Below are 12,056 nucleotides of genomic sequence, written 5' to 3'. Positions count from 1 at the left end.
GCATGCTTTTGAAGTGTCATCAAGCTGCCATAGCTCATGTGCCCATATCTGGCATGCCATAACTCCACATTTTACATGGCAGCAGTGGGAGTGCTTACTGCAAGTGCAAGATCGGATCTTTTCTCATAAATATCAAGCTGAAAAAGACCCCGATACAAAGTGCCAGACAACATCAAAGCATAATCATTCTCTTTGTCTCGGACTGCACACTTAGCATCATCAAATATGACCTAAAATCCTCCTCGATTGAGAGAGGACACTGAAAGTAAATTCTTCTTTATACCTGGCACATAGAGAACATTAGTAATTATGAAATCTGTGCCATCCGTGGAGGTAAGTATGATGTCACCCTCTCCACACACTGAATAAGAAGAATTGTTTGCACATGTCACCTTCTTTTTAGCGGGTGGTGCATGCAGAGATGCAAAAAGACTCTTCCTTGAAGTGATGTGCTTGGATGCACCACTATCAAAATACCAAGTGTTTAGTGTCTCATTGACACTGAAAGAGCATGCATCCTTCGAAGGGTCATAGCTGCAAGTCAGGAAAGCATACGAGTCATCCTCAAGGAGTCCTCAAGAGTGGCTGTAGTATCTGGACCAGCCACTGGAAAATCTGAAATGCAAGACAAAAGGGCATAATCCTCTTCTACAAAGTTGGTTGTAACATCCCCTCCATCATGTGTATGAGTTGATGCATCTGAGACAGCCATACCCAAATCCTTTTTCTTCTCCTTTGCTATTCTTTTCTTACATTCTCCAATTTAGTGACCCGGCTTCTTTGCAGTAGTCACAAATGCCCTTCCTCTTTGGTTTCTCTGCATCACCTTTAGCCTTATGAGAGGGCTGTCCAGAATCAGCTTTATGTTGATGTGTGGGTTGATTTCCATGTTGCTTTTGCTGCCCTTTACCTTTGGGCCTGAACTTTGAAAGCATGGCATGCTCACCAGCCCGTGTGGCCATGTTCTTTCTTGTTTGCTCTTCTTGCAACAAGAGTCCTACCAACTCGTGAAAAGAAAGAGGATTGCTACCCCCCCCAATGACAAATTCAACGAGGTATAAAAACCGAGGACGAGAATTTAGAGTGGTGGTAATCATCTCTGAATTGGGAATAATCTCATCTATATTCAGCAACTGTTTTTTCAAATCCTGAAGCTTGATGAGGTGAGTATTCATGGAATCACCCTCATCCATGTGTGTATGAGATATCTCTCTCTTCAGGAATGAGACTCGGGCATCATTTCTTGCTGCAAACATGCTCTCTAAAATGTCCCAAGTTGCCTTCGAGGTCTTGCATGACCGAATGTGAGGAATGATAAACCTCTTGACAGAAAGAGAAATGACTTGAAGAGCTTGTGAATCCCACCTTTTCTGTTCAGCTTATGCATCCTGTGAATCCCACCTTTTTTGTTCACCTTTTCCTACCACTTGTTCTCCACCTTTACCTCTACCCCTACCTCCACTTGTAGGAGTGACATATGGACGGCACGGTACGGTAACTGTATGGAACAACAGCCACACCCGCAAGCTTGTACGGCAGATGTGCGTTGGTGGTACGAAAGGATAGGCTCACTACAGTTCCGTACAATCGTACAGACTGTATGGACGACGACTGTATGGATGGCGAGCTTTGGCAGGAGCTGTACGGAATGCTGCGGGCGCACGGACGGAATGCAGCAGCAGCACAAGCATGAGGACGAGCAGTACGAACTGAAGGAGCTTGTGGTTAAGGAGCAGGTTCGGGAGCTGAAGCTGCTCTGATACCAAATGTGAGAGTGTGGGGGCAGGAAGCAAGAGTGAGGTAGAGAGCAAAGCAAAACGTAGAATGCAATAGACAAGACAAGGTGAGTACAAGTGAGGAGATGGTTTTGTCCAAGTGACAAAACCATACTAACCCACTAACTGTGGTTAGAGGGAAAAACCTCCCAGTGAGGGAAAAGTGCCCCTAACTCACTTATGGATTACATTGGCCACTGCCCAGAATATGCCAATAATTCTAACACAACATTGATTGGTTCCAATCTTTGTTGCATCCAAACATGCTTAAGGATAAGCTGCCAAGTAGGTCTTATGATTTGATCCATGCCAGTCTCCACATGGGCCAATTGCAGCTATGGCTTGACATTCTGTTTGCAGCCTGTCAAGGTTTCATCTTCTTCTTTTTTGTTCTGGAGATTGCTACTAAGCAATAAGAGCGCTTTACGGTGCCTCAAAAGTACTGGATGCCTCATATGTAACAAGTTGTCTTGTACAGCACTATGCCCTATGTGTGTGCGTGTGTGTCTGTTTCATTTTATATTTGGTCTTTAGAAAATATCCATTTCTAAGGTTGAAGATGTGCTATGTCGTTAGTGAGGGATGAATAACTGCAGCAGGATGAGAAGTGATTTGAGTTAGAACAGAGGAAAAGCCAAACGGGGCAATACGTGACAACAAAGCATTCCTATGGATTAGTGGTTGTTGTTAGAGGCTGGGTACAATTCCTATGTCCAGGCTTTTTGACGATGAAGGATGGGAGTATGGAAACGCGTGGTGTACTGAGTCATGTAACATAACGCTAGCAAATTGTACATTACCTCTCGCTTGAGGTATTATATTCCTGCCTCGCCTGATTGCTTCAGGCTGAAATGTGCTACAGATTGTATTTTAAAATATATCTTGAAGTCATGCCCTGCTTACAAACTTCATAGTCATACTTTGCCAAGCCTGTTGGCTTCTTTCAAAGGGTTAAATGGAATCGCTGTCAGTGCAAATACTAGATATTGAAATTCTTTAGCTTTAGAAATACAAGATGACAATGAAGCACTCTTGGGTTTTGTTTTGCAGCTGTTATTAAATCCCCAGCTGACATATCCCAACATTGATAAAGTGGCTCTTGCATTTGAAAAGGTAAATATGTGCTCTACTTTAATTGGTAAATGTTACTTTTGCACAGAGATGTACCATTTCTAAATCTGCCTTTCTTTTTGGTTTTGTTTTTTTCCTGAGATTGGGGGGGTGTATTGGTGTGTCTGTCTTTCCGTGTCTCTGTACTTCTGTTCCTGTGTGGTGTTGATTGGAGAAATGGAATGGATTATTTGCCACTTTTCTTTTGTCTTGTTCTCTGGCAAGCACCATGATAGCAGCATGATGCGGTATATGGTATGGGTTAGGGTACAATAAATGGTGAATGGAAGATGATGTATAACAAATGATCTTGTATGAATTAAAAGGGACCTGGTCAGGCCTTATTAGAACTTTACAACTGTCTTTGCTGATTCAAGCACTGCAGCCTAAAAGATCTTATCAAGGATCCTGATATTACAAGCGGTAAATGATTAGGCATGATGTATATTTAGCTGGAATCACCATAGGTACCTGAGTACAATCTAGGGAGCAGTTGGGTCGAAGCATAGCGTCACATGGGGTTTAAGGGCTTCTAGAAATCTCCAACAACACAATTTAATAGAAGAGATGATTGAATTTGTAAAACAAAAGGGCCGTCCCAAATATATAGGGCATACCAAGAGGTACATGTGCACTGCAGTGAAACCTAACTTGGAGTCCATCTATCCAAAGCCAGCCCTAACATTATGAGACTCTCTTAAATCCAATAAAGAGTATTCGAGTGTCACACTCCTACTGGAATTATTTTGGTCCTGAAAATGCTAAAACATCTCATGTAGCTGTGATGTAAACTGCATTTGGAAAAAAACGTGGACAAAGCTCTTGCTATGCTGTTTTCGTAGCCTTCATGAATGCCTGGTATACATTCAGCCAAAGAAGTGAGTTCCACCATTCATCTCTGTGGTTCTAAAAATCTCCGCCAGAAGTCTTTAGAGTTGTTACTAAAAAAAATGTTCAGTAGTTCCTCCTCGTTCTGGCAAACGAAATCTAGTTTCTTTCTACGTACCAGTAGACGATACTCGCATAGCATCTTTGGTTTGCTTGGAAGGCTGTTTTTGGTTTCGAATGTGAGTTGACAACGTAAAGCCTTACACTCTTCATCGTAACAATTATTACACGACGACGGGATCTATACCTCAGGTACAACTACATCTATAGTTACATTGACGGGATCTACTTTAGCATCAGCTACCTCTACATCGGCGAGATCAACCCTCCCTCTTTTGCTACATATGCTCTGTCGGGTTCATCACTTATGTCACCATCACTGGAGATGACACACACATGTCCACATTGCTCGACCTTTCTCTCACCCCTCCCTCTCAGCCAACCATCTCTCCCACATCCTACTGGGATCACCTCATCCATGCCTCAACCATCTCTCCCGCACCATACTGGGATCTTCTCATCTATATCTCAACCGTCAGCATATCGTTAGTACTATGCTTCAAATCAGAAAGTTTTTTGGCTTCCATTGCAGGCTTCAGAGTCGTCCTTGGATGACAAGGCATTGTAGGCATTCACCTCTTGCTCCTTGGCCCCTGATGCTTGGGCTACTGGGCAAGAGTTATCTTTTCAAGTTCACTCTCTTCGCTGAGGTGGATTGCGATTTAGGAGTTGTGCCCACGACCTGGTTAGCTGGGCCTTTGTTTGTTGCTTCCCTTTGAAACTTTTTGTTTACTTGGATCATTGGTTGTGCCACTCCTTGGTTTGTAGCATTAAGCTGCCCCTCTGCTTTCTGAAGTTTTTCCCTAGGAAAAATCTCTACTTGTTTTGTCAAATAGAAATTCATTTGGATGAGAAAACATATATTTTTCTAACTATCTAATGGTTTTAATTTCTTTAAATTTTATTTTTCTAACTATCTATGGTTTCTAACTATATAATGTTACACGTCTGCTGGCATCTTAGTCTTAATTAATGCATCTTACTCACTTTTAGGCCAATCGTGATTCACTAGTTTAAGGTTACTTGCAACCTTATTGGAGCAAATCTTACATAGGTTGATCACACGTGCAACCTACCCTTTTGATCCAAGGTGGCATTCTCGGCAAATTCAACCATGCTTAGACTTTAGAAACCATATGAGATGAATATATTCATGGATATATTCACATGATACAAATAGACAAAAAAGCCATTTTATAAAGTTTGACTTAGTGTGACTTTTTTATGCACATCTCATTCTCTTTGTGTTTATCCAACACGTACAATTTGTCTGCCGCAAGGAGTCTTTTTAAAATTGTATCATTTGCAATGCCAATAAAGCCTTAATCCGCCTATATAATCTTTGAGATGATATGCCCTTTCTCACACATAGTAAGATTTTGCATTCGTGAGAGTCATAGAATGAAACTTCTTTACACTGAATCCTCTCTCTCAAGCCTCCAAACGATGTGAGTGTGCTGTTTTTCAACACCATAGGTGTGTGTCTCAAGGGATGCAAATTTTTTTCAAACACCAGGTGTCGATCGGTGTAGCCATCTGCTTTGTTTTCTCTACTACGATAGCTAAGCTTTTGTCTCTTATGTGAAAGCTTCCAAAATGCTTTTGTGTTCAAGGAATTAGTGATATATTCTTCAACGTCGAGAAGGAACTACTGTTTTAGCAATTTAGAATGAATAAAATTTTACTACTGTGTATGTATATGTATTGTTGCTTTAAAAGGAATGGTGATGGATCAGGAGGTGTCTAAAGACAGGACGCATCTTCCACTCCAATTCCTTCAATGGTAGAGTATGGATATCTGTTGCTCTTGTAGGATAGTGTATGTTTGTCTCTATCATAAGCTGTTTTGAATATCTGTTGCTCTTGTAGGATAGTGTATCGTGTTGTCTCTATCATAAGCTGTTGTGAAGGGATTTGAAGTTGTCTTAGAGTTTTGCATATGGAATATGAGAATTGCATGTGAATGTATCGTAGCCTTATGTTGTAACTCTTCCGACGAAGAAGGAGAAACTACTCCCAGTAAAATTGTAATATGAAAAGGGCTTACACTATGCTCACCTCCAGCAAGAGCAGATCTTGTTTAATTCAATGGTAGGTCATGCATAGGTATTTGTTTGGCTCTGGGGCTATCCAATTTGTTTCGAAATGTGGCTTTGGTGTCTCGACACATCACCACCCTTGAACACCAACTACTATTGTAATACTTCAAATCATAGAAGTATCCGGGGCTGGCCTCTTACCGTTAGTGGTGTTCGGAAATGCCTCTTACGTTATATAAATAAATTCTTTAATTTTACTTTTTTAATTTTGTTTTACTTTTTTGGTTAGTGTTTAGTATTTTCTATTTGGCTTGGACCTTTGTTGCTAGATCCTAGGCTCTGCTATGTGGTTGATGATTGATCAATGACAGTAACTGATTATTAGTGTTCATTGAATCATTGTTTCCTTTCGTATGAGTATATGTACATGTCTTGTGAATCTATGATAGTTTTTAATTCTACTCCCCCTTCCCGTGAAAATATAAAAACTATGAAAAAATATAACGTCTCTTACGCCTCTATAATTGAAGGGTCTTTAGAGTCTCTTACCTTACATGACTCTTACACCTCTTACCACTATGCTTCAAATAGAGCATACAGCAGGAGTTCAGGCATCTTAGGCAGCCCTCCTCCCCTTCTTCCCCTCTTTATTCTTCCCGCCCTTGCCCTCCAAAGAATAGGCAGTGAGAGAATACTTCGTCATGCATGGGTATTTGAGGATATCTTCATAATCCTTACTTGGGTGCCTTGGGAATCAAAGCCAAACTAAAAATGGCCATAGTTGGTCGAAAGACCAATCGGTCAGAGAGGTGTGCTTCAAGGCATACGCCATCATGTTCACAGGGGCTGAGAAGACTCCAAGACTGCTTTGTATGAGGAAGGCAACATTCTCTCTAATATGAATGCTGGAGGATCCAGCGACATTGCCAGCTTATAACACCGCCAGTTGAGACAATGCTTCCAATAGAGTTTATAGGAGTGGTCAAGCAGCAGCTCAAAGCCTTGGGTGGCAAAATCTACAAAAGTCGAAATCCTTAGAAGGAGTGTGTTATATCATCTAGTAACTCAAGGGGATAGCCATGAGTTACCATTTCATTTTACCTTATTTATTTTATCATCCTAATTAAGCAAGCATGAGCATTGTATAGTGGATTAACTTAAAGTTAGTATTATCTTGTCAACCACCAGCTATGTAGTGGAGATTAAATCCCTTTGTTTTTGTGATTCCATCAACCCAAGAAATGTTTCCGAGAAGGTGTGAAAGGGGAGGTCAGCACTAACAAATGGCACAGTTTATCATGTGAGAATACTTACGAAATGATCTCAAAATTAATCATCCTTAGTTAGAAGTAGGAAATACACATGAAGAGTAAGAGCCTAGCTGAAAAGTTATGTGAACATATGACACTTACAAACATCGTAACAGTAGAAAATAATTTGAAGGATTTATTAAAATGCATATTAGAGGTAGCAATCCCAGCGCTAGGCACAAGTAACTGAGAAGAATACTAACATTATACAATGCGAATTTAGAAGGTGGACAATGCACTGTTCATAACTCTTAAGGCATGCCAAAATTGAAATGCTGTTGTACATAGGGTCTTTCTTCAGCATACTTTCCTTTTTTGACCTTATGCTTCCTTTGTCTTGGATTGTCTTAGGAAATTTTTGCATTTTTGACTCCCCTAAGCCTTCAAATACCATCTGAGAATCTTCTTTGGCTGTGTGGCTGACCCAACCTTTTACTGATTTTCAGCTTCAGTTTTCTGTCTGTCATCAAGACTAGACTATTTCAGTTCTTATGAAATCTGCTGCTCATCAGTCATGCTGAGGCTCCATCATCACCTGTTTTTGGCTTGTCAAAGTACTGGTTGTTGCTCGCACCACTGTCATCTAGATGCATATGGGTTGGCTAAAATTACATTTCACAGATCCCTTTGCCTCTGTCTGCTCACTGTAGCCAATATATGTGTATCATACAGTCTTGTATTACCATTTGGTTTCTCTGATTTCCTTTGGTGCTCGGTATATGCTATGCAGTCAAACACTCTTTGAACAACATTTGGATTAGGTCATGACTCTGCGTCTTGTGGTCTGATTCCTCTCAGTGCTTTGGTTTGTGTTTTGTTACCTGCTTCTCCCCAAAACGTATTTGGCATATGTTTTCTATCAGCATGGATGTATTGTTCTTTCTCATGGCTGTCCCATTATTTGCGGCAGTATATGGTGGTGTAAGCTGTTGCGTCATGCCATTTCTCAGGCACAAGCTCTTGAGGTCTTCAGTCTTGTGTTCTCCACCTTGATCTTTTCTCAAGATTCTGATCTACCTTTTGTGCCTTAACTTCTCAAAAGTTTCAGATATGGCCTTGAGAATGTAAGCCCATGCCTTCCTCGAGCAACCAGTAATGAAGGTAAGTAGACACTCTACTACATTGGTGGTCTTGGAGTCCATAGTTCCCTTGGTGTCTGTGTCAATAATCTCAAGTGGCTCTGACTGCTTTGAGCTGCTTCCTTGCAAATGGCAACCAATGCTTTGTGCGCAACACACTTCTTCCCAGAAGCAATATGCTCTTCTACACTGTCCAGGCAGTTCATCATGCAGCTTCTTTGTAAAGCTTCAGTAGGCCTTAGGTTATAGTGGCCAGATATCTTATGCCAAAGCTCTCTCAGCTCATCTGCACAAGCGGTGATTAACCATATTGCCTTTAAAGCTTAGCACACTCCATACTAATAGCCTCAGCGTTGAGCTTGTCTTTTGACCGTGTATGTGTCCTTATGAAGCTCGGTAGTACAATGCTGCTTGCATATGGCATTTATGAAAGCTAATTCTGCATGTGCATGAGTATCTATGGTAGGCTTTTTATTAACAATCCTAATGCCTGGAATTCCTTGCGCTCTGCTATTTGCATGTTCCACAGTGCCTGTTGTGTAGAGCTTCCACTATATCCCTGTGTGTACACAGCACCTTAAGCATCTAGGATATGGGATATGGAACTTCTTGTTCAATTTTCAACCAATATGTCATGTAGAATGAACCCTGGAGCTCAACTCTGACGTGCACGTGAAGTATATTTCATGGTAATTGAGTAATACATTGTCTCATTGAAGGAGGGTAGATGCTGGTAATCTGATTAATTTTGCATGCACTATAAGATACTGTATAGCTTTTGTGACTAAAACCTCAGACCTGAAACTTGAAAGTGACAAGCTGCAGACATGTAAGTTGTTCGAATAGTCTACATTGATAAACTGTATGTTTATGGCAATAGGACTGTATGCTGTTTTACTTTTCACAGGATTGTATGTACAAGCCTTCCCTATGATCTGTGGAAATGTCAAGATTTGGCCAGTGAATTTGCATTCATGTAGCAGTTTGACTGGTCCTTAACAGTTTCTCCAGGTTTAAAACTTGCAGCTATCAAACAATGCCTTCATCATTTCGTGAGATGGTTATTGGTCTCTTACACCCTTTTTCTTGTGATAGGGAATTGTAGTGAAAGCATATTTATTTTGATTCTCAACAACTCAATGCTTAATGCAAAATATAGATTCTTGTCCTCAACAGAATGCTTATCTTGCATGGTTGATGTGATCTCTCTGTGTTTTCGTACCCTTAGTAAGAGCAATTGGCTTGTTCTTAAATCATGCAGCTTCTTCTTGTGACTTCAACCTTACCCCTCTGTAAGGAGCCGTATCCTTCCATCGCTGAACCCAAGGGACAACATGGTGGTGATCAAACATCAGAGCTGCAGCATGAGACTATTGGTCTAGGAGAAAATGGTGCACTAGAAGGTGGGACTATGGTCGATGAGGAGATGACGGATGCAATTTTAGCTGAGGACAAAGAGGCTGATGCAGACAAGCTGCCTATCGATGAGGCCTCATTGTCAACAAAAAACAAGTTGTTGTCCAGTTCTGAGGACAACCACTGTTCTTTGGCAGACCAAGGGAAGGTGCATGTGCACAGTGAGTCACCTCTAATGGATGATGACTATGTGGATATTCCTCTAGAGGAACAAGGATCAGTTACAGAACCATAAATGTTATTTGTTATTTCTTCCTGTTTCCTTCACATACGGAGTTCCCCGGGCTCACAGCATGTTGGCTCCAGTTTTCTTTCAAAGCTCAGCTGAATGAGGAGAACCTTCAGGTGGATGGTGCTAAGCATTTGGATCGTGGTAACAATGAAAAGTGGATCTCTTGGTTCTGCTCTCAATTTGGAGATGCTAGTGAATGGAATTTCCCCTAGGAGTTTTTCTCTAGTGCAGTGCAAGGCCAATGAACTGTCATTTGATTTAAAGTGATGCCATTGCCTCTCTCAGCTATATGAATGGAAGCACACAGTGGTTCATTTTCCAGTTAAACTGCCGTGATGACTGTTTTGTGAATAAGAAATTGAGGGGTGCTTTTGTGAAGCCTTCTGGACATAACCCAAGAGGCTTACTATATTTCCAGAACTTTTTTTGAAAGTCGTGCAAAACCAGTTAAGGTTTGATTTTAAGGATTTTCATCCGTTACATTAGTTAATAGAAAGTGTTTCATGTTGGCTAAACATGAAAGCTAGCCCTTAGTAAGCGTTGCTAATTTTCCAAAGGCTTGTGGTAACCTTTTCAAATCTTTGACGGGCTTTATGAGTTGCATCTCTGAAGATGAGGGCTTATTTGTCTTTTTAATCTCACCTGCTTGTGTGTTCCGGGAGGTTTTATATGGGGCATCAGTGAAGAGATTCAACGGAAGCTTATTAAGTTCATAAAACTGTAGCAATCTTGCAAAGCATGCATGACTTTTTCATCTGCAAAAAGAAGAGAGAGCCTGATGCAAACTAAATTAGAATTGGAGTTTGGAATAGATTGCAGCATGGCATAACAGCTTACATAAATGCTTGCAACATTCATTTCTGTATGTCAGGTGAGGTTTTTTTGTGTGGGGGTTGGGGGTGTAATAGTAGTAGTGGTTTTGTTCCTCGACATCAGAGGCTTGTCTTGATACTTGACAGAGCCTTGAATAAATCTTGTACATTATTTATTTGACGATTTGGTTATAGCTTCATAAAAGGAGAATTCTGAAGGAGATCCTTGAGGAAAAGAATTCCAGCATATTTAGTATGTGGAATATTCTGCTTTGGACTCGTCTTTGTTTGTGCTCTGTTAGATTTTTTGGACTCTTGTCTTTGTTTGTGCTCTGTTAGATTTTTCAAGGTGAAATTATATTTCTTGTTTTGCAGTAGCTTAAAATGTCCCTTGAGCAGGAATGGAAGCACACATTTGAGATCAACAAGGGAGGGATGACCCTCCAATTTTCACGGTGACTTCATGGCATTCTTGGTGCTTGTCCCTTCTATCTATATGCGTTTTTTGCAATTATATAATCACTTGTATGTTTCCAAGTGTCTATGGTGGAGCGAACATGTGGAGTTCTCCTCCTCCTTGGGAATGTGGTTGAACCTCACCATGGAACATGATATTTACTCAATGCCATTTGGTGTGGTTGATCATGATAGGTGCATGTAATTGTGCCATCTTACTAGTCATCCACATGTGATTTTATCAAGTGGTTTCCATTTCTTGAAGTTTGTCCATTGGCAAGCTCAGCATGTTTTTGGTGTGGTATTTTATGAATCTTCTCTATGAGCTTATAGCCCTCTATGTCACATCTTTGCCCACAGTTTGGGCAATGGCCATCACATGCCCTTCCCTAGGGTGAGGCCACTGCATGTGCCAGTATGGATCATGCCAATCTTCACAAGCAGTTGTAGCTTGAATGAAGAGATTGTGGACTACTTTTTTATTAGCCTTCTCCTTCAGTGCTAGCCTTTGTCATGATTGAGTCTGTCCTTCACCTTAGGAGTGCCGACGGAAACTTGGTACAAATACTTGTGGGTGTGTGGATTTGTATGTGTGAGAGCATATGTTTATACTATGGTCCACACTCATTGCTGGGCGTTGATGACGTCAGTGGGGATGTCATATTAGCTATGCGTGATGGAGTTTATGGTTTTCAACCTTACGAGTGACTATCATGAGATTGAAAATGCACATTGTGTTGATATTTTTAGAGGATGAGTTTGGGCATGTTCTTGGATTTGTCTAGATATATATATGCCTTACATATATATGCATTGTCATGAACTGACGCTTATATATTACTTTTTTCATTCCACATAGAAGCGTTATAAGCTCAATCT

The 12,056-nt window shown here is 40.8% G+C and overlaps 1 protein-coding gene across 3 annotated transcripts in view; it reads left to right on the top strand.

The window, feature by feature from the left end:
• Nucleotides 1-10,454, top strand: part of LOC147902261 (serine/threonine-protein phosphatase 4 regulatory subunit-like protein) — a 52,385-nt gene extending 41,931 nt beyond the window's left edge. Inside the window, exons 6-7 of one of the 3 annotated variants that reach the window (XM_087374999.1) lie at nt 2,826-2,888; nt 9,523-10,453. In XM_087374999.1, the coding sequence (XP_087231125.1) occupies nt 2,826-2,888; nt 9,523-9,912 (453 nt within the window). In that variant the 3' untranslated portion in view covers nt 9,913-10,453. Of the gene's footprint in view, nt 1-2,825; nt 2,889-9,522 lie in introns of all 3 variants that reach the window. The other 2 variants (XM_087374997.1, XM_087374998.1) reach the window with 2 other exon arrangements.
• The last annotated feature ends 1,602 nt before the right edge of the window (nt 10,455-12,056 follow it).

This window comes from Dipteris shenzhenensis, chromosome 5 (genome assembly GCF_047967505.1).
Source record: "Dipteris shenzhenensis isolate YYH24624 ecotype China chromosome 5, Dip_SZ_1.0, whole genome shotgun sequence".
NCBI classification, from domain to species: domain Eukaryota; kingdom Viridiplantae; phylum Streptophyta; class Polypodiopsida; order Gleicheniales; family Dipteridaceae; genus Dipteris; species Dipteris shenzhenensis.
The sequence above is the reverse complement of the archived record's forward strand: the minus strand, read 5'-3'. Positions and strand labels throughout refer to the sequence as shown.